The 27,697-nt window shown below is 50.5% G+C and overlaps 1 protein-coding gene across 1 annotated transcript in view; it reads left to right on the forward strand.

The window, feature by feature from the left end:
* Positions 1 to 17,263, forward strand: part of LOC144168347 (neprilysin-1-like) — a 31,558-nt gene extending 14,295 nt beyond the window's left edge. Inside the window, exons 8-10 of the mRNA XM_077697352.1 lie at positions 5,209 to 5,353; positions 7,044 to 7,451; positions 17,153 to 17,263. Of these exons, the coding sequence (XP_077553478.1) occupies positions 5,209 to 5,353; positions 7,044 to 7,451; positions 17,153 to 17,263 (664 nt within the window). The remainder of the gene's footprint in view (positions 1 to 5,208; positions 5,354 to 7,043; positions 7,452 to 17,152) is intronic.
* Positions 17,264 to 27,697: the final 10,434 nt, after the last annotated feature.

Raw genomic sequence — 27,697 nt, forward strand, 5'->3', positions numbered from 1 at the left:
TGGATTGCGACGTAGACACCTCGCACAACGACGCCGCACGTGCACCAATGGACACTACCAACGCGGACGCCCCCGGCAACGCCACTCAACCAAGTGACCACCCTTCCATCAGTTACGACGCCCTCAGCGGGCGCACTATTCACGCCCCCAGCCCATGGTTAGAGGCTGTGGCCTCTCGCAAGTATAAACACCGCAACGACAAGCTGGAAAGTACTCCAGAGACTCCCAAACCCACCCCGACCAAGCCCCTCATACCTCCGCCCAGAATTCCATCTACCCACTACGTCACTGTTTTCCGGCCGCAAAAAGGGCACCGGGTTCAAGACCTCTCCAATCGCGACATATCGCAAGGCCTCTCCCAAGCCAGTGGAATCCAAGACAAGCAATTTCGCGCCCTCATCACATTGCAAGTACAACCTCAACAAAACGTGTTTGTGATTGGCACACCAGACCCGTATGTCGCCGACAGGCTCGCGCAACTCACAAGCATCCCGCTCCGGACAACACAGATGGAAGTCACTGCGTACATGAAGCCACCCCCAGGGACGTCACGGGGGGTCATACATGGCCTCCCCGACGACATCACTCCTGAGAAGCTTCTGGACTACTTAGATACAAACCGCCCATACCTGATTGATGCACGCCTTATGGGCCGCTCCAAATCGGCACTCCTCACTTTCAATGGCACCCGTGTGCCTTATTACGTGAAATTCCACTGCGAACTGATCCGATGTCACCCATATCGGCGTGTCATTCAAGTGTGCAAGCAATGTGGCGAGATGGGCCATCGGCTAGACGTCTGCCCTCATCCACAACGACAACTGTGCACGAATTGTGATACTTCAGATCCAGCTGCGGACCACACCTGCCAGCCCCAATGCAAATTGTGCAACGCGCTCCATATCACTGCAAGTAAGGACTGTCCAAAACGCCACCTTCCTGCCGCTCCTAAGCGCCGCCAAGATTCAACCACTCCAAACTCGAAGCACAGCCCCCTCGACTTTCAAGAGGACTTTCCGACCCTGCACCCCCTCCAAACAAGACGGCCACCGCCACAAGTATCCCAGCCAGACATCCAACCGGTAAGCTGGTCAGCCAAAGTTTCTCACTCTCCTTCTGCTCCATCCACTCCCCACTCCCCACCACCTGCCTCCCCGTTCACTTTCGCTCAAGTCATTACACACATCCAACAGAAAACCAACGAGGTCCTCCAGCAGCTCTCTGAAATCACCAAGCAAATCCAAAACCTTGCGGCGAAACCCCTGCCCCCTTCCCCACCACCATCCATCGACCTGGAACGAATACTCGCCAACATGGAAGAGAAACTCTCTCAAACTGTCAAACAGATCACAGAATCACACACAGCAATGATTACCCCGCTATGCGAAGGACTGCAGACTCTCACTGACAGACAGGCCAAGCTAGAACTAGCATTCCGAAGCATCTCAGAATCACTTCACTCCTCTCATCTCCCCAAGAAATCCAAGCATCACCCGTATTATGACTAAACCGCCAGACGACCGACTTTCCATACTACAGTGGAACTGTCGCTCCTACAACAACAAGAGATCTCAGCTAGCACTTTACCTCACCTTGTCTCACTCCGATGTCCTAGCGCTGCAAGAAACAGACACTCCTCACCCTACTCTTCCTGGATACCAAACCTACACGCAAGACACCCTTCATCGGACGGCAGTACTGGTGCACAGCTCCCTTCCTGCCCAGGCGCATTCGCTCGATCAGGACATCCCCAACACGTTTGTCGAACTGCTGCCCCGTCAACCACTCCACCCGAGCACGTACATCCTAAACATATATAGCCCTCCCAGACAGAACTTCCACGCAATCGAGGAACTTCTCCACGCTGCCACTCGAATCTCGCAACGTGATCCCCTCCTTGTCCTAGGGGACTTCAACGCCCCTCACCCTGCTTGGGGTTACCCACAGGCCACAAAAAAAGGTGCAGCCTTAATCCAAGCCACACACAACCACGACCTCGTGTTACAAAATGACCTTTCTATGCCCAATAGAATTGGCAACAGTGTCACTCGTGACACCATTCCGGACCTCACATGGTCCCGGAATTGCCCTCATACCAACTGGACCTGTCACTCGGAAACCCTCGGCAGCGATCATTATATCATCACCATACAGCTACCGGTGCACAAGAAACCGCTCAGCAGAGGCACTGCCAAACTAACAGACTGGCCCTCCTTCAGAAAGGACGCCAAGGCCCTTCCCCCCATTATGGATGATCTCAATGCCTGGACGGAGGCACTGGAACAAAAATTCAAGCGCTACACTCACGAAGTGACACTTACCGACGATCACCCAGCAGTCGACGGCCACCTGCTACATATCTGGGAGGCGCGCCGCAACCTCACTAAACGCTGGAAACATCAGCGCCACAATAAAACACTCAAGAAACGCATTGCCCTCCTATCTATCCATGCGAAGGAATATGCCTACACGCTTCATCGGCAGAACTGGTTCTCGTTATGCGACCAACTCAAAGGCACGCTAAGCTCTAAACGTACCTGGCACCTACTTCGCCACCTATTTGACAGCACCACCTCCTGTACCCAAAGTAACCTCCAAATACAGAGGCTTATTCGAAACAGCTCTCTTCAACCGAGAGATTTACTCCATGCAGCTCAGACGAACCTCTTCGGCGCGCCCGCAACCTACCCCTCTCCCCCCATCCAGACTTACACCGGCAATCCCAACCCTGCACTCGACGCCCCGTTCACCATGGAAGAATTATAGGCCATATTAACTAATCTGAAACGTAATACCACACCTGGCAAAGATCGTATTACAAACCGCCTCCTTCGTAACCTCGACATCCTTGACCTCGACTCCCTCTTGCAACTGTTCAACACTCACTGGACGAAGGGCACTCTTCCAGAGCAGTGGCGGCATTCGGAAATTAATTTAATCCCAAAACCCCACAAACCTGTTTCGCTAACATCACTACGTCCGATCGCCCTTACCTCATGCATTGGCAAACTGTTCGAGCGACTTGTACATCACCGCCTCACCGACTACCTCGAAGAAAAGCATTTATACCCACTGACAATGTTTGGTTTTCGCGCCAAACTGTCAACGCAGGACATTCTTTTACAACTTACGGGGCAGGTGCTAGACCATCTCAGCCGCACCACGCCTCGCACCATCCTTGCGCTGGACGCAAAAGGCGCATTTGACAACGTTACTCACCAAGCGATTCTAGACAACCTCAACGCCACCCACTGCGGGTCTCGCACCTTTAACTACGTTGCAGCGTTTCTCCGAGAGCGCACGGCTACTATCAAGCTCGGAAGTCTAACCTCGGCCATCATCAGAACACCCCCTAAAGGGACACCGCAAGGATCTGTAATATCCCCCCTACTTTTCAATATCGCATTACTTGAACTACCTACTCTTCTGAACAAAATACCCAACCTTCAACATGCCATATACGCCGACGACATTACTTTCTGGACTACCTCTGGTTCCAGTGGAGAACAGCAAGACGCCCTCCAAAAAGCTGTAGACACCACCGTCAACTACCTACGTCCCAGGGGCCTGACCTGTGAACCTGCCAAATCAGCCCTTCTCATCCTGCGGGCCCGATCACGTGGCCGCCGTCCTCCTCCCACACCTGATCCTGAAGTGTCGATTCAAGGCGACCTTATCCCCTCCGTGACCACCCTCCGCGTCCTCGGCGTCCCCTTCCATCGGGACGGCACGGGTACAGCGCTCATTCCGCAACTCCAGACATCCATTACTCGCCTAACCCATCTTACCCGCAGAATCCGCAGCCGACATCACGGCCTCACTGAATGGGAAATTTGTCGTCTGGTCCAAGCTCTCCTGATCAGCAAAATCACCTATGCCACACCGTACCTCAATCTTCGACCACAAGAAACCGCTAAAATTGAAGCCCTCATTCGTAAAGCATACAAAACGGCTCTTGGCCTCCCCATTTACACTTCTACGGACAAACTGCTCAAGCTGGGCATACACAACGTCCTTGGCGAGCTTGTGGAGGCTCAGCGAAACTCCCAACTTCAACGCCTCAGCTTAACGCCAACTGGCCATTCCGTTCTCCGCACGCTCGGCTACCCTGCACCGCTAAATCAAGACCGACCACAACGCCTCCCAACTACCATCAAGCACCGTATCCACGTTTCCCCCATACCACGACATATGCATCCCACCTTCAACAGAGGCCGTCGGGAAGCGCGGGTCCGCTATCTCATGAAGAAGCTAGCAGATGACCCCCAGGTCCGTTACACTGACGTCGCCTATGACTCCTGCGCTCGACGCACAACTTTGGTCACCCTAAATCACGCTGGCCGAATCTCCGCGGCTGTCACCACGCACACCAACAAAATACAGACGGCAGAAGCTCTGGCAATCGCCTTCGCAGCCACCACCCATGCCAAGCATCCGCACATCACTGTAGTCTCCGACTCACAGCAGGCATGCCGCCTCTACCAGGCAGGTCTAGCCCCACCCCAGGCCATTCCACTCCTCCAGCGTCTACCTGACGAGACCACCATTACGATCGTCTGGACTCCCGGACACTCCGGCCCTCCGGGGAATGAAGCGGCCCACGCCGCCGCCCGAGCTCTGCACTTCCGGGCATTCTCCACCGATGGTCAAGTGATTCCATCACCCCGCACGAACGACGACCTCCTCCAAATTCCTCTTGATAACACGTACAATGCCCTTCTGTCCCACTACACCCTTACCCGCCGAGTCTACCCCCCTCCACACCACTCCCTAACCAACCAGCAAGCCATAATATATCGTCGCGCGACGATATATTATGGCTGGTGGAGGATGACGTGGTTGTAAAAGGTACCGGTCTGAAGGCGCCTTCAGACCGGTACCTTTTACAACCACGTCATCCTCCACCAGATCGCACCCACTATCTACCCCCGTCAATGCCAACACTGCGACACCCCACTCACCACATTCCACCTCGTATACTCCTGTCCCCACTCCCCTAACCCACCCCCCTTCCCCACCCCGGAGCAGTGGGAGACTCAGCTGACCAGCCCGGACCCGGCCCGCCAGAGGGCCTTGGTTTCTCGGGCCATTGAGTCGGCCCGGTCGAGAGGCATCCTGGACTAGGGACGCTTCACCACCACCCTTTTCCCTTTCCCTTTTGCTCCAATAAACGTTTGCTACTACTACTACTACTATTCCTCGCTGCAGGCATGACCCCGAGCGCAACAGCGTGCTTCTGCCGTACGGCGTGCTGGGCTTCCTGCTGCACGTGGAGGACGTGCTGCCCATGCACGTGCCCCGTTTCCTGCACCACGCGCTCCGGGGACTCTTCGCCACGGTCACCGACATGCAGGTGCGCATCTCCTGCAAGAGTTCGTAACCAATACATTGCTGGATAATTTATTCCGCTATTGTACTTGTTAGTGCCACTGTCTTGCAGCCCTTGCGAGCCGGCACTCCCATAAAAGAGGGCGACATAACTTTATGGACATGTCGATCGCCTTGAGTTGTGTAGTTAGGAGAGTTGAAGCACCGCTCTTCAGGTCTCCTAAGCCAAAGGACAAATTCGCACTGGCAGTTTTACTGTACGCACCGAAGTTACATCTGGGACGATGGAAGGCTACAGATGAATTTAGACTGCCTGGAATTATTCAACGTAAGCTGACATATATTCTGCAGCAGAAAAAAATGGCTGCGGCATAGCTCGGCTAGGCAAGGTTATGCAAGCGCTGCCGAAGCACAGTTTGCCAACCGAACGACATGCCTAGTCAAAAGTTCCGTACTGCGACCACTTGATACCGTCGTTTCGCCAATTTCCCGGAAGCGGTGGTCGTCCTCACAGGCAAGGCGTACATTGCCGCCTGTAAAGCTCCTCGTTGTCGTCTTTGTAGCTCATTTTCCCGATGCTTAGCTTGCCAAAGTTCCCGTTTTTCACTCGTTTCCGCCTGCCCCTTTGCGCCCTCGTACTCACATTTCCGCGTGCTCAGTAACAACCGGAGTGACGTCTACAGGATAGTCCAACCCAGCTTGCGACTTCCGCCAGTGGGACCCCGCAGACAACTTTATGAGATGGACCAGAGCTGCATGAGGGAGGATAAAGAGGCGGAACTCGATGCGGTGGCAAGTGTACGTGGTATCACATAAAGGTCAAATCTTCACTCACGGCGAAACTCATTGGACTAGGCTAATATTGCTTTCGCTATAAAAACACCCGCCGGGGCCGACAACAAATTCCGTGACGTCGAGTTCAGCTGCACGACGCTTTAGCCACAGAGGCATCACTGTGGGTAGGTCTCGTTGATGAGAATAAGTCAAAATTTATTTAGAAGCTGTTAAAATGGACCCATTTCTATAGGGCCTTGTGACCTGTACTGTAGACAAACGAACGGTGGCAAAATTAACTAATAGTGAACGCAAACGATGATACCGTAGTTAACCAAAGTACTTTTGTCTGCATGTCCGTAGCTGACAGGGTTTGCGTGAGACGTGAATTGGAAAGTGTACTGAAAGGGTGGGCGAGGGGACTGGTGCAAACGTTCGACAGTGTACAAGACGTCAGGAAAGAATGTTATGCTGTGTGTTCCATAATGACCAGAAGTGATGTGCCTCTGGCTATGACGTTACATCAGCTTCCGGTGACTTCATCGCCTGTGATGTGAGCGCAGTGAAACAGCCTTGGGTGATGAACAAACAAATCCTGCGGATTTCGCGTGACTGAAACAACTCGGATGTTTTCAACGCTTAGTTGAACACTTAACCAAACACCGAAAGCGCTTCGCTGGTCAATAATGTGCCTTGTGTATTAGAATGCATGCCTAGAACATTTTCTCTGTGTACCGAGTCTTTGGAAACAGGCACAGCCATATTAAGTTGACGTGATGTATTAACAGAAGAGTTCGCTGGTGGTACAGCTGATTGGTGGTAGATACTGCCGGTTGGCTTCGCGATGTCATGCAACTGACGAACCCGAAGTGTGATGTGGGAGGCATGATAGAAAGCACCTACCCTGCTCACTTCTGTGTGCTGCTCTCTATGACTTGCAGACGGCGCCCGAGCGTCGTCCGTCCTGGAGCCGCGCGACGTCCCTTCGGTTCGCGCACGCGTCCTGGTGCTTCCTGCGCCAGTACAGCGCGGCGCTGTCGTCAGAAGCCGGCTCCTCGCGGGCCCCGGGCGCCGAGGACCTGCTGGCCGAGGCGGTGGAGGACAACGCGGTGCTGGAGCCCCTCTACCGCGTCTACGTGCGCTCCTTCCCGCTGCGCGGGGGCCGGCCCGCGCTCTTCCGGCTGCCCACGCTGCACCCGCTGTCGGCTGACGAGCTCTTCTTCGTCAACTTCGCCCTCGGACACTGCAGCGACCCGCAGACGACCGGCATGGCGCGGCCGCCCGGACTCCGCAACGGCACCGCCGCACGCCAGATCCTGTTTCGGGAGCGCTTGCCGGCGAAGCTCAAGGTGAGCACGTGCGCCCTGGAACAAAGAAACGCGCACAGAAAGAAAAAAAAAGCTAGTTCGTTGTGGCAACCCGCACCAACAACCGTTACAGACGTCAAGCTTTCGTTCATTACCGGAACAAGCAATTACTGCAATGTCCCCAACTGTTGTTTGGTAATTTGTACATTCTGCAGTGGTGAATTCAGCTTGCATGTGAGCAGAACCTTTATTGCTGCAGCGGCCGCTGCCAGTTCCGCTGGATGGGTTTCAGATTTGGGTTTTATGTAGAAGAGCACCTTTGTCTTACCAGTATGGTATCATGGATGGCGTAGGGTTATAGATGGCAATAGGGTATTGAGAAAGAAAGTTATTTTTTGCAACACTTAAGAGGCTGTTCCCTTCACTACGAGCTTGCGCCCTGCGTCCATGGTGTAAGCGCCGACAACGATGCCAAAACGTTGAAGTTAATCGATCAATTCCAAACAAAACACTACATTATAGACAATCCATGACTCGCCGTTCAACTGGAATATCGTAACAGCGAAAAGTAGAAAATTAAAATATCTGCACGTAACACCGAATAAAAATCGTGCGGTATAGAACAGTTCACAAGAGTGATGCAAAACTTCTGTAGACGTCATTTGCACGATTTAGGGTTATAGATGGAAATAAGGTATTGTGAAATAGTGATTTTTTGCAACACTTAAGAGGCTATTCCCTTCACTAAGAGCTTGCGCCCTGCGTCCATGGTGTAAGCGCCGACAACGATACCAAAACATTGAAGTTAATCTATCAATTCTAAACAAAACACAGTACATTTTATAGACGATCCATGACTCGCCGCTCAACTGGAAAATCGTGACAGTGAAATGTAAAATATCTGCACGTAACACCGAATAAAAATCATGTGGTATAGAACAGTCACCAAGAGTGATGCGAAACTTCTGGAGACGTCATTGGCACGATTATGCATATTTCCCCAGGGGCAATTTTTCTCGGGTTTTTATTTCACCCTACTACCATCCACATTGATGGACGCATCCCGAATCTCTAACCAACGCCGCTCGTGGTCTAACATATACTGCTGTATTGGACGTCTAACCGACCATATGGGCGTCCGCCTCTCCCACTTCCTAAACCCATAGACCCAAATAGTCAAATCTCTCTCTCTCTCTCTCTCTCTCTCTCTCTCTCTCTCTCTCTCTCTCTCTCTGCGCGTGTGTGTGTGCGTGTGCGTGTGAGTGAGCGTGCGCGTGTGTGTGTATCACGTGGTAATATCCTCACGATTGTGGAGGCTGTCACCTTTCGGTAGCGGTAGGAAAGCGGCGTTTGCGAGGCAACTGCAAATCTGAGCAAGGCAAGGGTTCAGGAGAAAAAGCGGAGCGTTACTTACGGTGATGTGTGCATGTCGTCCCCTTCCCAAAGCTGTATGCAGCACAACCTGATTGATTGTGAAGTTTAACGCGCAGATGCTGCACAGGCGCGCCGCAGTGGACGGCTCTAAATTAATTTTGACCACCTGGGGACCTTTAATGTGCGCCGAAATTTCGTACACACGGGCGTTTTTGCTTTTTTTCGCCTCCATCAGAAAAGCGGCCGCCGCGGCCGGGAATCGAACCCGCGTCCTCGTGCTCAGCAGTACAACGCCTTAGCCATTGAGCCACCCCGCGGGTGTATACAGCATTACACTGGCTTACGCTGGGAAGAGGTATAGTGCGCCGCTACTACCTCTGTCGGACGTCAAAAGTGACTGCCGTGAAATATTCTTACGTCGCTAGACACGCACCAAAGTTCGGCGTGTTCGATGTCTGCTCTCGTCACAACGATTTTTAGGTGCGAATGCACTTTATAAGCGACCCCAAACCATCCACCGCCGGCGGCGGCGGCGGCGGCGGCGTCGGCGGCGTCCGCAGCGCTCTTTAAAGAAGAAACAGCATCCGGCGCCAGGTTTCGATCCGAGGACTTTGCGGGCCGCAGCCCGACGCTCTACCGAATAAGCCACGGACGCGACGCTGATATTGTCAGTAACGCGCCTTATATCTTTAACGCATTCAAACTACGTCGTCAGCGGCGTGCGTTGGCGACTCAGCGGCGTTATAGCGGCTTGATAACCATGGTGTACACGTGATACTACAAACCCGATGGAAGAGATGGAAGAGAAGGCGGCGAGGCGGTGGGCTGCGGGGGCCGAGCGCAAGCGCCGCAAGCGGGCCGACAACCGTGCATTCGCACTTTCACATTCTCCCCCTCGGGTAAATGCGGGGGAATTTTTTAAGTGCGAATGCACTTTATAAGTTACCCCAAACCTTCCACCGCCGCCGGCGGCGGCGGCGGCGTCCGCAGTCCTCCTCTCTCTATATAAAAAAAAAACAGCATCCGTTGCCAGGTTTCGATCCGAAGACTTTGCGGCCGCAGCGCGACGCTCTACCGACTAAGCCACGGACGCGACTTTTTTTTTTTTTTTTTCTTTATTGCCGTTTGGGCACAACAAAACAAGTACTACACAATCAGCCCTCAGGGCTGAGAAAAGAAAGGAACATACAAAGAAACCGCCGAGCTTTTAGCTGGCGGTTACGTTTTTGTGAACTTTCAATACAGCTAGTTCGTTCATAACAGTGATCACATCATCATCATACTCCAGCTTAACAAAAACTTCCCGCAGTTTACACACGTGCTCTACAAAGTGGTTGCCCACCGATTTTGCATTGACATCTGCATTTCTCACATCCATTCTGCTTCTCCAAATGCTATGTAAACCCAGAAGGAAAAACAAATCGTATGGTAAAACATCAGGTTTCACATCAAGGAAGCGGATTCCTCGAGCCGTTATCGGAAGGTCTTTTTTTAGGGTACGCTGCAAGACATCCCAAAAGAAAACGGCGTCCCAACAGTCGATGAATACGTGTTCGACATTTTCTGGTCTTTTACACAATGAACATTCGGCACCCCACGGCAAAAATAAACCCTTCTCTAACATCCATGTTTTAACTGGGAGTGTATTACAATGCAGTTTAAAAAAGAACGTTTTCACAGCACCAGGCACTGGCATTTTCTTTACTCTCCGTAGTACATCTTGTCCGGAGCCGACTTTATACAACGATCTATACATCGGCTCTGGGAACAGACAATCGATAATGTCACAGGAGAGTTTTTTGCGGTTCACTGCTGCCAAAAATTGAGCAGAAAAACGAGTCATTAAAAAACGACAACTGAAAACAACTTCTCTCAAAAAGAGGCTAACCGAGTAACGGGTCACATTCGCTGACGACACTACAAAGTTGGGTAAGGCGCTTGCGACCGTATGCTGCAAGAAAGTACGGATAAACGGGTCCTCCTGATCTCTTAGGAACAAGAAACGGGAAACAAGTTGTCTCACAAATAGATGTGGGAGTGACAGCCCTCCCTGCTGAACTTTTCTAAACAAGTTGCTCCTACTCGTCCTCTCAAAAGCTGATTGCCAGACAAAGACCGCGAAAATGCGGTGAAACTTTTGAACATTTAGTCGAGCGCAAGAGAGGGCCTGCATAATATACCAAAGTTTTGAGACCAGGAAGACATTGCAAACTGTTGCGCGCGCAAAGATAGAAAGGCTACGGCCTTCCCACTTTGCCGTTTGCGCACGCATTGTCTGAGCTCGTTCAGCCCAGTACCCGTTACTATCTCGATAATTCCTTAAGGGTACTCCGAGATAAGATGCCGGTTCTGTTGACCATGAGATGCTGTTAAAGACACGTGGGGTTTCGATCCACTCACCGTGCCATAGCCCAACACACTTTTTAAGGTTGACTGCGCTTCCCGTCATATCGCAATATTCTTGCGTAATGATCATTGCATTACTAACACTCTCTTGGTTATTACAAAAAAAAACGAGATCATCGGCGTAAGCCATTACTTTAACTTCGCAGGATTCAAGGCAAAAACCTTGCACTAGAGGACTTTGGTTGATTTTTACACACAAAGGTTCAAGGTAAAGCGCAAACAGGAGTGACGACAGGGCACAGCCCTGACGCACTGACGCATGCACATCGACAGGAGAGGTCAGGTTCCCGTTAATAATGAATTTAGTTGTGCACTGCCGGTAGGCCATTTTAACCCCGTCTAGAATTGTTTTGCCCATTCCTACATGTTCGAGTATTTTGAAAAGGACGTCATGACACACCTTGTCAAACGCCTTTTCAAAGTCTACCTGCAACATGGCAACTTTTCGGAAATCCATGTCACAAGTTTCCAATATACTTCGTGCTATGTGAATGTTAGTAAAGATGCTCCTTCCCTTAATACCGCATGTTTGATGCGGTCCCACAAGATTCTTAATGACAGTCTGGAATCTCTTAGCTAAAATCTTCATGAAAACCTTGTAGTCAGTGTTAGTTAAGGTAATTGGCCTGTACCCGGTGACACTAGCAAGCACTTCTGTGTCGTCGCTCTTGGGTATGAGGATCGTGTGTGCTTTCGAGAAAGTAGGGGGAAGGGCCCCTCTTTGTAGAGATACCATGAAAACATTGTGCAAGGCAGGTGCCAGGACAGACTTAAACGTTTTATAAAAGGCCGAACCTAGCCCGTCGGGTCCCGGAGATTTACCATTGTTTAAGTTATCCATTGCTTCTTCAACTTCTTTTAGTCTTATGGGGCTTTCCAATTGTTCTGTTATGTCCTCATCAAGACGGGGCAACAAATTTAGGAAGGACCGCTCGAATCCCTCCTTCGGGGACTTGTAGGAAAATAGGTTCTGGTAGTGCTGTACAAAGGCTTTTTCAATATCTGGCTGTTCTTGCATTTCTACGCCATCATAGATAACCCTGCTAATTTCCTTCTTTTTAGCATGTCGCTTTTCATCTGCCCATGACCGCTTCGTGGGCGCTTCCCCGGCTAACAGTCTTTCGGCACGAGCCCTTATTGCAGCGCCTTTATACTTTTCCACCTCTATGCTTTCCAGTTTCGATTTGACATTACGGATATCATCACAAAACAACCCTGGCGCCTTTTCCTCCTCAGCCGTTAGCAACAGTAACAAATTTCGTAGTTCCCTCTCCTCCTTCCTTACTTTAAGTTTTATTTCTGTTGATCGCTCGATAGCTATCAACTTTACATCTTGTTTAAAACGCTCCCAACGCTCGATACAGTTGCTGTCATCGGCCTTATCTAAATCGCCACTCATCGTTGCTACCGAGTCGCGAAACTGGTTATCATTCAGAAGTTTATCGTTAAGCTTCCATAGTTCCCAGTTAAATTTAACACGACACTCTTGTTTTTGCCCCACCCACACAGATACCAGGCAATGGTCAGAGTAGGAAACGGGTTCTACCACGTAATTGTTACAAACCGGAGCAAGCTGCGATGACACATATATTCTATCAAGGCGTGCATGGCTTTTTCCTTGATAGTGGGTGGATTTCCTACTACTCGACGTGTGCACTAGAGACGCAGCATCTTCCAAACACAAGCTGCTCAAGGCATCATTTAAGAAGAGTGCACTGGGGTCAAAAGGAGCGTTTTCATTTGAACGGTCATCCTGGCTACACACACAATTGAAGTCTCCCATGAAGAAAATCGGCCGGTCACATTCCAGCATCTCAAGGACACTTTCAAAAAAAATACGCCTCTGTTTAGGCACCGTAGGCGCGTACACACAAACCGCTCTGTACGGCTGCTCCCCAAAACGAAAATCGCAGCAAACACAACGCCCCCCTAACCATGATGTAACACTTTCTACGACACATGTAGGTTCTTTTTTAACAAATATAACACAACCGCCAGCTGTTCCAACCGCATGACTCACGCATGCGTAATACCCTTCAAGAAATGGTTGCACCATGGTGTTTGTATGTTCCTCTCGCTCAACCTTTGTCTCTTGGACTGCCAGAACGTTAATTTGCCTTTGCTCCAGTACATTTCGCAGCTGCATTTGTCGCTTCTTCGAGCCTAATCCTCTGACGTTAAGAGTTGCTACATGGAGGGGCGTAGAAACGAACATTGCTGAGCGAAAAAAAAAAAGGGGGTTCATACTCCCACCACCGTGCTTACATTCGCGAAGCCGTTATTTTCGCTGGGTACGTGGTGCTGACAGAGACCTGTTATCGCGAGTCAAAAACTTGCCTTTCTTGCTGGCCGCTTTCGCCCATTCCCGCTCCAGCTGCGTCAGTCGCTGCTCGTCGCTCGGGCCAGTTTCTCGTCGACGTTTCGGCAACGCAGTTTCCAAGTTGTTTGCAGGCGGGTTTGTAGTTTCATCGGCTGTTCGGTAGCCGTCACTTTTCTGGGTCAGCGTTGAGTTCCCAGAGTGCTGGCTTTCGGTGTCGTCATCCTTGTCTTCAACTGGTAGGTCATTGGTAGTGGTCTTATCCTCGTCCCGAGCAGGGGCGCTCGTCGAGAGAGTGTCGCCGTAAAAAGTTTTCGAGGTTGCTTCATGATCCTTAGTGGCGCTGCCACTTCCGCCTTCCGTGTTTTCGGGGGGCGGATCCGCGGTGTTCGTGACGCCATTCACCTCGGTTTCTTGGAGTTCAGGCGCCACAGACGTAGACCCTGCTGCTGCCTCCGCCTCCTCTTCATCCATGAGGTGAGGGCTGACGTCAGGTTCGCCGGCCCTCCCGGTGACTTTTGCATAGGTCGGCACACACTCTTGCCCCAGGTGCCCGAAAGCTTTGCACTTGAAACAACGCGGGGTTCGGCAGTCTCTACGAATGTGCCCCCTCCGACGACACCGCAGGCATTGTGGCGCTCGCCCAGGCACGACGACCAAAACTGAACCGCCGTAAAACTTCAGCAGGTGAGGCAAGTCGTCCGGGGTGAGGCCGTCACGCAATGTCATGCGAACGAGTCGCGTCGTCGACTCTGCGGCCTCGAAACCTGACGCCCCCCAAGAATCCTGTCGCACATCTTTCACGTCACCGTAGTCCTCAAACATTCTGCGTATGTTCGAGTCCGCGACGTGAAAAGGCACCCAATGAAGCTTGACAATCACATCTTGCTTGATGGGGTCAATAACAGCGCAAAAACGCCCCTTGACTTGAAGTCCGCCGGTGTCTAGAAGCCGTTGCCGCGCCTCGGGTGTCCGAAGCTTGGTAAGCCATACATGGCCCATTTGATACGGGCCGATACCGGCGATGTCCTGAAGCACGCCCAACTGAAGGAACGGCGTGCGGAAGTCGTCTATCCGGTATGGTCTTCCACCGAGGTCGCAATGCAGTACCAGGCAATTCTTCATTGAGTCCTCCGAAGGGATAGTTGGAAGTAGCATCCTGTAGCCCGAGGGCACACCGGTAACCCGGTCACCGCGGCCGGACATTTTTTCCTCCCCCCCCCCTCCCCCCTCGCTTTCTGTGAAATCCTGCGCACGCCACCGGAGGAGTAGTGCACAAGAAATGAAACCCGCTTTCCTTTGATTTTAATACGCAGCCGGAACTGATTTGCTGCGAGGTGAGGCAAATGCACAGCGAGCAGTTGGTGTGATCTTCAACAGGTGGCGCTAGCACCACACTCGCCATGGCTGGCCTTTAGCACGGGGCGGTTTCGGTTTCCGCCGTATACTCTAGCTGCCATGCTGCTCAGCAAAGTGGGCAGTCAGAAAATCTGGAAAGTCACAGGGGAAAACTTCCGCAGTAGTCGGATGTACGAGCGGCGATCGGCACCTTAAGGTGTGTCGAATCGCCCTGCGAGTCTCATTGGCCACAACTTCACATATAACTCTCCGTGTGTGCGGCCTTTTGCAATACACCACTTTCCGCAGTCGTTGTGAGCACGAAGCGCTGTAGCGCTATTCTCCAACAGAAAGATTTTGTTCCATGAACACTGGTAAGGGTAACTTATTCAGACCGTAACGAAATGCTGCTGACAAGCGTAGTGCAGTCCACACCAACCTGCCTGGGCACGCTTGTTCTAAAACATGCCTCCTGTTGGGTTCACGCGTTGCGTGCGTGTCGTCCGGACGAAATGATTCAGCCTGGGTGTCTAAGCTAGCCGATCGGAGCGGTGACTCCCAAATTCTTTTATAGTTTTGCTGGCGCATATCAGCTTTGCCACGGCGCAGAATATCTGGTTTCGCGTTACTTAAAGTGCACCAAACGCCTTTCATCGCATTGCCGGCGTCTCCGTAGCCCCGCCGTTCGGCGCTGCCGCTAACCTTTTCTTGCTACTTGTGACGAGCACAGAAACTTTGCTTGAGTAAGTATGGAATGTGTTTCATGGCACTGCAGGCCTGTATTACGCACGTTGGCGCAACCATGCAGAGCTTAGCCGTAGCGGCAGTTGCCTTGCGCCCGAGGTTGCAGCGCCGACGTTGTTTCCAACTATAATACACCTGCGAATGAATCCGTACATGCTCATGAGATAAAGTGCAGCTACAAATGAAAGCCGTTTCATTTGAATGAGTGGTCGCCAACCTTTTGAGGAGAAGGCCGAGTTTCATGAAGACAAGTGAAGCGCCGGACGGTAATTAGGGGTGGGGGGTCGGGGCTGGCTTTTTTTTGGACCGGTACAAAAAAAGGACGTGAAGACGTTATTTGGCTCAGCGTGAGTATGGACAGCAACGTCAACTGGAAGCGATCTTGCTTTGTTCCTGTGCAACCCCATTTGACATTAGAGTTCCCATGGCAGCTTTCAGAAGTGATAGGAGAGGGGGCTCCGACAGCGCGCCAGGGGCTGCATGAAACTTCTCTGCGTGCGGCCCGTGGGCCTGATACACATGGTTGATGTGTACGTAAAAAAAAAAAAAAAAAAAAACAGCTATGAAACAAGTGAACGGGAGTTTGGCGGTAGGCGCCAGTAGGAGCAGCTCTTTAGGAAGCTTTGCGAGCCATTTTTCGGGACTAAGTAGTCTCTGAAGGTTGGCACACAATATCTACGCGTCGGAATGCCCTCGTTGACAGCGACAATAAAAAATGGCTGCCGCTTAGCTCAGCTTACCTTGGATATGCAAAGCAAAAGCTTGGCTTAGTCTGGTTGAGTCCTGGTTTCGCTTGGTTAACCTTTGATCTAGCTGTATTGTCGACCTCGGCTCAGAGCCGTTCAGTCCCGTGCAACGATCACAGGACGAGGCCCGGCCTTGCTTTCATTCACGGTGAACCCGGCGCAAGACGAGTCACGTAGCCCCAGAAGACCCAGCGGCGCATGCGTGGTACGCTGCTGGGGTGGTCGGCTGCCGATCAGCTGATCGGAGCAATCGCCGAAGCCGCCACCGCTCAGGTTAAACAGACCGAATGAAAACGGAGACTTGTGCGCAGCGCCGAAAGCGGGCCCGGCGAATCACGCGATGCGCTTCGAGGGGTGTGTCGCAGGGGGTGTGTCTCCGGTCAAAAGGTGAACTTGCGCATTCTCGGCGAAACCACTGGACGAAAATTATAAAGCTTTGCTTTAATAGTTGCACAATTCACCCATAAAGTCACTCCGGTAATCGTCGATGCGCCCAGGCCCACTGAAGGCCATGGCGAGAAACACGTCTGAAAATGCCAGCCATTCCGAGTGGCGTCGATCACATCGTCCAACATGACTGCGCCCAGGCCGCCGCTCTGTAAACCGCGTATATAGTGGTGAGAGCGCTTCTGCCATCCGCGAGCGAGCTAAGTATCTATCGCGGCCGCTCGGATCCGTCAGTGAATGCACTCCCCACACTCTCTAAAGCCTCTCAATTACTTTGGTGGTCTTCCCACCCTCCCCTCAGAGCCTTCCCTCTAAGCGCTCTGTGTATGCATCATGTGCGGTCTGCGAAGTAATCGGCGATGCATGCGCAGGTGAACGTGCCGCTGAGCAACTCGGAGCGCTTCGCCCGCGTCTACGGCTGCAAGAAGGGCTTGCCCATGAACCCCGTGCGAAGCTGCTCCCTGTGGACCGCCACCGGATGACGACGGGAGGAAGCACCACCCTCGCTGTGTACAGGCGGTTGCAACTTGGCGCATGGGGGCTCTAATGCTGTGAGATATATATAATAATGATTGCTATAATAAACCAGCGCTCATATCGTTTATCCCAGCGTTGTGGGCAAGTGGCGGCTTTCGCCTCGTGAGCACGCACATCGCGCGTTTGGTTGCTCGCCAATCTCGGTTATTCTTGCGTTCAAGTATGATCTTGGCACACCGCGTGCACTGAACCCCTTATATACGGGAAGATTGCCGTTTTGCTGGTGGCCGGAAAGGTCTTCTTGTACCTTTGAGTGTCGTCCTACTCTGTGAAGGGGGATTACCAGGGGAGGTAAGACCACTGGTACGAGTGGGAGATTGGATACGCGTTGTGATTTGCGATTGAGCACACTTCCTAGTTAACTAGCTGAACAAAGCTTAAAACTTCAAAACATTCTCATAGATGAATTTTTGGCGTTCTTTTTGTACTATCTTTCGTAAACAAGGGTACATTGTTATATTTGGCTTGGTGTAGGGAACGGGCACGGCATATCAACACGTTTATTAACATTGTCAATAGTTCCGGGTGCCCGCCTTGTACCTATCTTGGGACAGAATATTGCTGTCATCATCATCATCATCATAACCATAATCATCACCCTCCTTCTCCTCCTCCTCCTCATCATCATCATCATAGTCATCATATTATTGAGCGGATAGGAGGAGCTCCTTTGGACGGCCTCCAATGACCGTTTACATACGATCCACGAAAATTCGCTTTGTCCTGTCCTTCGGATGACGCACTATATAAGCGGCAACTGCTACAACAAAGGGCGTCACATGATTCACTCAAAAGGTAGCGTCCTATTGCCAAGTTAAGCTGTACAGTCTCGACGCATGACGTGCATCTCACGAAAAGGAACGGGTAATTGCATGCTTCTCAACTCGTGTTTTTTTGTTGTTGTTGTTTTAGGTAGTCCAGCATAATTGTATATTTTTTCCTCTAGATCGTCGCTTCTCATGCGAGTGCCTTTAGTGAGAATACCTCAGGTTCCTTTAAAATACATAATTAATATTCAGCTGCTCGCATAGTAGATTAGGTGCGCATGTATGAGGATACTGCAAAACATGCTTAAATGATTTTTTATAAGTTGATGCAGGTGCAGCCGGGAGCAAAAGTCTGCATTCCATGCCCGCCAGCATTCAGTCGTTCTGTGCTATACAGGTGCTTCGGTTCGGGCAAGTAAACGAACAGGTGTAAGGTTAAAATATTCGGTTAACCAGCGTCACAGTTAAGGAGGTCCGCACTCGTGCGATGGTGATGCACTGCCTTTTGGAAGCTGCTCGTGTTGAATCCAGACTTGCTCCCTACTTTACGTTGTTTTCATCTCTCTAAACGCTGTGTGAAGCGTATCTTGGAACTCTCTTTCCCCTCCCTCTAATCGCGTAACGTTGAAAGTGCGCGCTCCATATTTTGTCAATACTGAATTGAGTTTCCGGAACGCGGGACGCGCAAGAGACATGAGCAGTGTGGTGTAACAGTATCCTATACACACTTGAGCCACCGCCCCACCATACCGCACAGAGTACACCCAGGGGAACTTGTTGAGTGCAGGAATTTTGTGACGCACGCACGGAGTGGAAATTTTATCGATCGCCAAGCCGCCGATATAGCACGTTATTCAAAATAATTGCTACATCCGTAACATTATTTGAGAGCGATTCGATTCACACCGTTTGTCTCGAAGTCACTAAGCCCAGGTCCATGCGCTTGAAAGCTTTGGTTTTCTTTCAAGCTTTGACCAGTCACTGTCCCCAGTATGAGCGTTGGACAATGTCCTGTGTACTACTATGTGCTTAGAAAAAACGATATCTACCTTGTAGCCGCAAGTTTAAAACAGCAGGACCGCTATGTCCACCGCCACAATACCAAACATGCACATCGCAAAGATTGGTCACGCGGCTGCGCCGTGCTGAAGCAAGGCTCCCCTGGTTGGTTCCCGTAGCATGTACACTCAGTGGCGGAGTGTATAAATGTGTTCCACGGTTACAGGACCAGCATTAGTTTTGTGCCGATTTCTAGCGCAGTATACGAGCACACATACAGGACCGGGTGGATGGTTAGTAGTGCGTCCACGCAGTGGCGTGCGCAGGATTTAGTTTCGCAAGAAGCCGCCCTTCACGGCCACTCAGATGAAACGGAGAACACGAAAGGAGAAAAAGGAATAAAAACAAGAAAAACAAAAAGAAAACAAAAATATAGGCCAATTGAAAAAAATTCCCTCTGAATAAAAGGCGGTGGTATTTACTAACAGATCACGAACCAGTTACTTCTCACAGTTACTTCTCACTTAGTAACTGATGCAGTTAGTAAGCACCATTACCTTAATCAGAAATGTCCTAGTAAATAACACTCGGGCCCTTAGATACATGCTTTTACTAACTGGCCACGAATAACCTAGTAAAAAGCGCCACCTTAATCTAGTGTGTCCACACTAGATTATACTATAGTACACACTTTTTGGCAGAAAGGGTGTAAAATCTTGTCGTCCCATGGCCAAACCATTAAACAGTGCTTCAAATAAAAAAATTATCCAGAAAGTCAGAGAATCATCTACTAATGCGTAGCATTCTTATGCCGCTTGTCTTGAGTGTGAGTGTCTTCCAGCCATTTTTTTGTTTTTCGAAATGCTGGCCGGCCAATTATTTCTATTTACACTATTATAATTATTGGAAGTGGAACTTTCCCGAAATCGGCATTATTGTGGAAATGCAGGGCGTTGCGCGGTTTGCGATTTTCCGTATTTTTTTATATTTTTCTTATTATTTAATGTTTCAAAATTTCTTCCAACCAATTATCTCAATTACTCCAATATAACGATCATAGGTGGAACTTCCAGGAAATCTGAATTATTGTGGAAATGCAGGTCGACCAGCAATAAACGTTTGTTGTCGAGTGGTCTCGTTGAAAGGGGAGTATTGAGTCCGTCACTCAAACTCCGCGCGTACTCAAAACACAAAAGAAACAGCAAAACTATATGCGTGCAGGTTCAGGCATAGAAGAGGTTGGTACACAGCGCCGACGACGGCGGATCGTCACAGAAAATGAGAAATAATCCCCGAAGTTGACCAGCGACAGCCAACAGGACAGCCATGGCCAAAATGACGTCGTTTAGGCCATGCTAGGGGTGAGAGAGAGAGAGACAAACATTTATTATACTGGTGAGCAGGAGGATGTTCGTAGGGCCTCCACCCAGTGAGAGGCATCCTTATTCCAAGATGCCTTGGAGCTGGCTGGCTGTCCGGGCCCGTTCCGCCAGTCGGCGCTGGTCCGAGAGCTCGGAGCTGGTCAGCTGCTCCACCCACGGCTCATAGGTAGGGTTGGGATTTGGGGTTAGAGTGGGGGTCCGTTGGCACTCCCATACCACGTGGTATAGGGTACCAGCAACAGGGCAGAAGTTACAGGTGGCAGGGTATTGGGTGGGGTACATAGCGTTTAGTAGGGTGTTATGGGAATACGAATTGGTTTATAGGCGCCGGAAAGTGGTTTCTTCGTCGCGCGTTAATTGTGAATGAGGTGGCGGGAAGCGACGGCGGTCGTTTTTGTAGTGAGCTAAGATTTCGGTGTACGTGTGGAGTGGGGCCGGCTTTGAAGCAGTTCGGTCGTTGGTTTCTCCCTCTGAGGTAACGGCCCGGTGTGTATGAGCACGGGCAGCGGCGTGTGCCGCCTCGTTCCCTTGGAGGGCGGACTGGTGGCCGGGTGACCAGATGATATTAATTTCTGGTAGTCTTACTTGACGAAGAAGGTACAGTGCGGGTTGAGATATGCGGCCAATTAAAAAGTTTCTGCAGGCAGTCTGTGAGTGAGTTATAACAGTAAGAAATTCCTCGTCTGTTGTTGCAGCAAGGGCGATGGCACACTCCTCAGCAGTCTCGATGGAAGTGGTGAGAACGGTCGCTGCTGCCAGTTCTGTGCCTTGCGTGTTAACGACACAGGCTGCATGCGCTTTGTGATGAGGGTAGGGCGATGAATCTGTGTATTGAGTGAATGATAGATGGTGATTGTCCTTATGAATTAATCGAGCTCGTGCCGTGCGCCGTTGTTTGTTGAAAACCGGGTGCATGTTTCGGGGTAGAGGAGCTACGCGGATGTGTTGCCGAAAATCTGCTGGGATTCGAATCTTCAGATCTTGTCGTGGTGGGACGCTGTAGTGTAGACGGAGAAGTGTCTCTCTTCCCGTGGGCGTAATCTGTAGTCGGCGTATCTGAGATGCGTGGTGGGCCTCTTGTATTTCTTCCCAGGTGTTGTAGACCTCTAGCTGCAAAGGGGTGAATAACGCGGAGAGTTGACGAGAGCGCGGTTGGTTTTTCCGTGTCTTTCACGGCGATTTACGCGCTAACCGCTTCACGTGCACGTGTAATATTTGGTGCAGGTATTCCTGGCAGTGTAATCTAAACCTCGCGCACATTTACTTGCGCTGCACAAAGAGTGTTGCAGGGTCCCTTGAAAGTGAGGGCGTTAGCAGCGCAGCTACGCTTAGCAGTGTGGATCGGCTGAGCTTGCAGCAATACGTATATAGAGACACTTTGACCACAAAGAATTTGAGCAAAACCAACGGGATGCACGGGGAGAACGAGTATAACTTATTTACCTTAGAAATACACCTGCCCGTGCACTTTTAGCCAGCACCGATAAGTCCTCTGATAGAGTCGGTGGGCTTGTCGCAAAAACCAAATATTTAACGACAATTTCGGAATTAAGCATTTTAATGTCAGCAATACAAGTCAAGTTATGGATCTGTAAACACTTTTTAATCGTGAGATGGAGTGGCAAAAGTGGTGTAGTTACTATCTTCAATGAGTCATAGAATTTTATTATCAATGAATGTTGCTATGAAACTAGCAGCAGTCACTAAGTGCATGATTCAGACTAGTAACTATAGCGTTTAGAGTCCATACATAGTGGCAGGACATACGTACCGTTTTGCGGGGTAGTGAAGTTCGTAAGGAGTTAGTAAATACAACCCGTTACAACTGTATACAGCATTCTGTGCACGATTGCGTGAGACAGAGACACGGACAAGCGCAGAAGCATAACACCGCTCTTTCCCTCTTTTTTGAGGAATCGTGCTCGAAACCCTGGATTATCAGCGTGCCCAGAATATTGCTCTATTTTGTTAGACCGAAGCTGTTGCCACAATTCTCGTTTCTTGATTTCCTGCAGCTCTCTTACCGCAGAATACTACAACTGACCACCCGAGCACGGCCCAATGGACGAAAACTTCAGTAAAGAGGGCATGGTGGACCACCAGGTCCTGCTGCCAGGGACATCGATAGCACTACCGCAGCTGTGCACATCCGCTGACGGAAGGCCTTGCCACATCCTCGATCAACTTCCAGCCTGTAACGAGCTTCTCACCGCTATTCGATGCCGTCTCGACGAGGAGACACCTGACAAGCTGTCACTGGTTTCGAAGAATGGTCTTCCCGAAAATTCTGCTACAGAAGCCGAACGACGAGAAGGTTGCAAGCTTGTCTTCTGCCTTCTAAGGATCCACCGCTGCCTGGATACCGTTGAGCTAGAGATACACAGGGACGATGGAGAACCGGGAGAACACCAAATACTTATCTTGCGAAGCCTACGAACGGCACCAGCGCTAAGGGAGCTGAAACTGAAAGGCGTGTTGAGCTCCCTCACTGTAATGCCGGAATTATCGTGCCTTTCTTTCTTGACGCGGTTAGAAACATTGGAGTGTTCGGTTGCAGATTCTCGAGAAATGGCTGCTGTCTTGGGCCGGCTGTTGGAAACGTCATCTTGCCTCACAACCCTTAGGCTGAATGTTCATGTTTTCAGCGATGATGTTTCGTACGCGCAAGAACTCTGGGCCGCTCTGGCAACGTGCAAACTGTTGAAATCTCTTCAAGTCGGCTTTTGGTACTTTGATTTCTACACTACAAGCGACAACTGCATGCCTTTTTACGAATCCCTAGAGCAAATGTCCACTTTAACGTGCGTGCATATTGCGTATTACTGTTTTCATTCCGCACAGGGGCTGAAGTCTGTCTTGAAAGCACTTGGTGGAAACAAAGGACTGGTGAACGTTATCCTTCAAGAATTCATTGTGGATTATGAAGAAGCTACTGCGATTGGAAAATTTCTCGCAGAGAATTCTGTAATCCGGAACTTTGAATTACGGTCGTGCTGTTGGCGTGACGACGGTGTTAAAGCTGCCCGCTACGACACCGACGACTTTGGCACCCTGACACCACGAATTCTACCTTGGCTGTCGATTCTGAAGACAAACCACGTCCTTCAGAAGCTGCGTTTCAGTTTTTTCGGCTTTTCGCCTGCGGAATGCGCGGCATTTTTGGAAGAACTGGGGAGAAATCGTACCCTTAGAATTGTCTCGATCGAGGACTTTCAGGAGTACTGTTGCTGTTTGAGCCGTCGAGGACACCGCAGTAAAACTTGTAAGGTATTTGACGTTATATGCAATCCGCGCACAGAAATAATACTCGCTGAGTGCGAGCAGATCCGACCGGTCAAATTGTACATTTTTACTGCCGAACACCTCGCTTGGTTTGTTGCAGCAGCGCTCCCACTTGGATTACGCCATCGTGTCACGGAGGTCAAATTAAAGCTCAATTGGATCACTGTAAACCATGAAAGCGCATCAGTGATCGCCGAGTTCATTAAAGCCAGCAACATCCTTACACGGCTTGAACTAGATCTCACCTCTCAAGAGAGGGGTGCCGAAATATCAGAAGTGCGGAGAACCATTTTAAAAGCAGTCCTCAGGAATTCTAGCATCAAGGATCTCGACCTATGGTACCCTGATTGTACGGTTCCGGATGCGGTAGAACTGGCGTATGCAATCGGAGAGAGCAAGTCCATTTGTTGTTTAAACCTCTGTATAAGCTCTGACGCGGGGCTGTTGTTCCTTTCCCACATTTTTCCAAGCATCTCCTGCAACTACACCCTGGTTCGGGTTCACGTGACACGTATTCCGCATCTAGGAGAAGCAGTCTACCACCGCCTTCTAAGTGTCGCAGCACGCAACCGGCACCTCGTTGCAAGAGCAGCAAAGTTCGCCGCAGGGAGCACCAGTAGAGCCTGCGCGGAAGCCATGGAATGTGTGTCATCCAACCCGGCCTTGGTCGACGAATTGTGCGAACTTGCGTCCGCGGACGAGATAGAAGCTTGCAGGATGATCACCCACAGGCTCGAAGGGCTCCAGGACCTGGACAACTTCATGCATATCTCAGGAGTTGTAAAGCGACGGGTTGTGTGCCAAATGTACATAAACGGCGCCCTTCAACTGGATGACGTTGACCGGTACTCTTGGCACTGCGTAAGAAAGTACCTACGACTGGCCGACGTCCAAAAGTAAACTTCGCGGAAGTATTGCTGTGCTTTCGAGTCCTAAAGCTCGAACTGTTATTCCAACCCCGGTTAGGTGTCTCGACAGGGGTCCACGCTCCAACGCTTCAACAATAGAGATGGCCTGCTTCTCCAGCTTAGTTCCTGTTGCCTATGTGATCACTACACTTTTTTTTTGATGAATTGTGAAGTTGTTCAAGGGAGGCACTTTGATGATCTACTTCATAATTATATTGCTTCTAAGGGAACTCTAGCTGTATGGTGTCACTTCAATTTGATAATGTAACAGCCTTTTTAATGTTGATGAAGTCTCCTAAGGCTGCTGGAATCGCACAGACAAATCAGAAGTTATGGCTGAGGAGAGACAGAGAGGGGGAGCAGTGTTGTGCGGAACGGCGTTCCTGGAACTGGTTCCTTTTGGGAGGAACGGAGGAATGCCACCGTTCCATTAAGGGTCGCTGGAACTGTAACGGTAACTCGTTAGGTTTATGAAGGAACGGCAGGAAAGGCGTTCCTTCGGCAAACGTTACATCGCCAGGATTTGGCTGTTTCGGATGCCAAGGCTCGAGTAGAAGAATCGATAAGTCGCTACTGTGTTTCTCTTTCTATAAGCTGGCCAAATTGTCCGTCTTACAGCGGAACGTGCTTCCTCTAAGGTCAAGGGCAGAAGAATAACCACGCAGCGGGCTGCAGCCTGTGCTTGCTTTCATACCGGTTTAGCTTACGCGGCGGCCTTCGGTGACGGGTGAATAGCGCAGCCGCGAGAATGCTTTTCAACCTTCATCGTTTGTCTGGGGAGGCCAGGATGCGCGTCTAGCCGATAGAATTGTTGCCTGCCGGGGAATGGTCATCTAATACCGAGCGGCGCCGCATTGGCAATTACGGCCTTAAATTACCGCATTAGGTCGCGCAAAGCGCGGGTGCGTTGTTGAAGAGGTAGTTGCGCTCGCTGTGAGGTCATTCGAAGGATCATCGACTATCAATAGAGCATGGGAGCGCTGCAGTAACTCGAGATGTTGTACTGCCCAAAGATACAGAGTGCGCGCGCAGTTCGTCACGGCGCGGTCTATCGCCGATCGGGCAGGAATGGGTCGACGGAAGTGCCAGGTCCGCGCGCGTCATGTTGACAAAGGACAGGAATTTCGCCATTGTTGGGCATAAAGGCCCAACTACATGCAGCGCACTTTCAGCGTGTAGAGCGCATTCCACGGAGGCGTTACAACAAATTCGGGTAAAACTATATACCTAGTTCTTGTGTTCGTGATGGTGGCATTCATGGCTATGTACGTGAGGTGGTACTTTCGGCAAGATTTTTATTCTCGCGGTTTTCTTTCGAATATCTGGCTACCGTGCACAGAAAAAAGCTGTATAGAGACCTTCTTGACACCACTTTGCCGACTCCTTTGTACCGATCCCTATACAGTGCAGGGCCAGGACAAGATGTGTGTCAGCGTGTGAAAAAAATGACTGTCCCGCCTTATGTAAAGTCTTTTTTCTTTAAATTACACGTGGGAGTATTACCTGTTAAAACTTGGATGATTGAAAAAGGTTTGTTTGTTCCCTAAGGGCCTGACTGCTTGGTTTGTAAAAAGCCAGAAACAGTAGAGCACGCATTCATAGACTGTTGGGACGGGGTGTTCCTGTGGCACGTTTTGCAGAGAACACTAAAAAAGGATTTCCCGTTGGATAGCCATGGAATCAGGTTCTTGGCCGTTGAAAACTACGGCGGCGTCCCGTATGACCTTTTGATGTTGCTGGCCCTGCATAGTATATGGAAAGCTCGAATGGCAGTTCGCTATAATGATGTAGATGTGAAACCGAGCAGAGAGTTGTTCTGCCAGAGTGTACGGGAGATCTTAGAAGTGTATAAAGCCCAACCATCTCCACCTGACTGGTTAAATGTGTTGGAAAGTGTGGCATGGCTTCGGCCTTTTTAACAAGCGCGCACTAGCAAGTGGCGGGCTGATGTCTGTTCGCGCTTTGTAATCCTTTTTTTTTTGTTCTTATTGTGTATACCGAAGACAGGCAATAAAGAAAAAGAAAAAAAAAAGGTTTTGTGGCGTAGTGGGAAGCGCACCATGTACATTGCGTTCTGCCCGCAGGGTCGAGGGATCGAAACCGGACGCCGGATAGTATTTTCTTTTTATATAGTAGGGAGGGGTGCGGTGCGGACTACGGACGCCAACGCGGGTGACATCGTGAGTTACTGAAATGCTCTGCATTTAAAACACATTTCTGGAGGTCAAATTTGGCGTCAACACCACAAGGCGATCGAGTAACGTTGATCCAAAAGTCGAGCTAAAGAACATCACACAATTTTTTTACCGTATCTATTTATTTCTTTCAACCGCTTTTAGTAACATAGCTGGGCTCTCTGCTTCAACGCAAGCTTTGTTGCGTTATCACCTTCCCTGCCGCCACTGCCGCCACGCCATCGTCTGCTGCTATGTTACAAGTTTATGGCGTGGTCACAGAAAAAAAAAATTACACGATCTTCCCGTGGGGAACCCTGATGAGGATGCGAAGCATCGTGGTGGTTCCGTGTGGTTCCATTGTGTTGCCGTTATGTTGAGTGATCTGGTTTTTACTAGCGCCAGAGGGAATTCCGCGTCCGGGTCCACACCGGTGGCAAAGGCACGCAAGTGCTGTTGTGTTACGGTGAGTAGGCGGTGGTTCTCGAGGCGCCGAAACTCGTCCATCATGTTCTTGTCGATGTTGTCTCTGTGGTAGAATCGGTAGTCTCCGTCAGCTTTGGTGAGGAAAAAGTTGTTGACATTGGTGCACCGGCTGAGAGCAATGTACACGCCCTCCTCTTCATAGCTTTGTCTTCTCGTTCTTCTTCTTCGGCTGTTCCCCTACGGGAAGATGACGACGGTGGTTGAACGCGAACCTATCTGGTGATGGATTCTTTGGTTGGCCAATCCCTAGGGGCATCCTGCCACAATCAGCATCAGAGGCGCTGCGGACGGGGCTGGTTGAGCTGCAGGGCGAGTGGCGCTTCCCGCCACAGCTTTCCCACGGGAAATTCAGCATCCCCCTCTAAAGTTTTCAGTTCGTCG

The sequence above is a fragment of the Haemaphysalis longicornis genome, unplaced genomic scaffold (assembly GCF_048455015.1).
Source record: "Haemaphysalis longicornis isolate Haplotype H1 unplaced genomic scaffold, Haemaphysalis longicornis Haplotype H1 scaffold_2, whole genome shotgun sequence".
NCBI lineage: Eukaryota > Metazoa > Arthropoda > Arachnida > Ixodida > Ixodidae > Haemaphysalis > Haemaphysalis longicornis.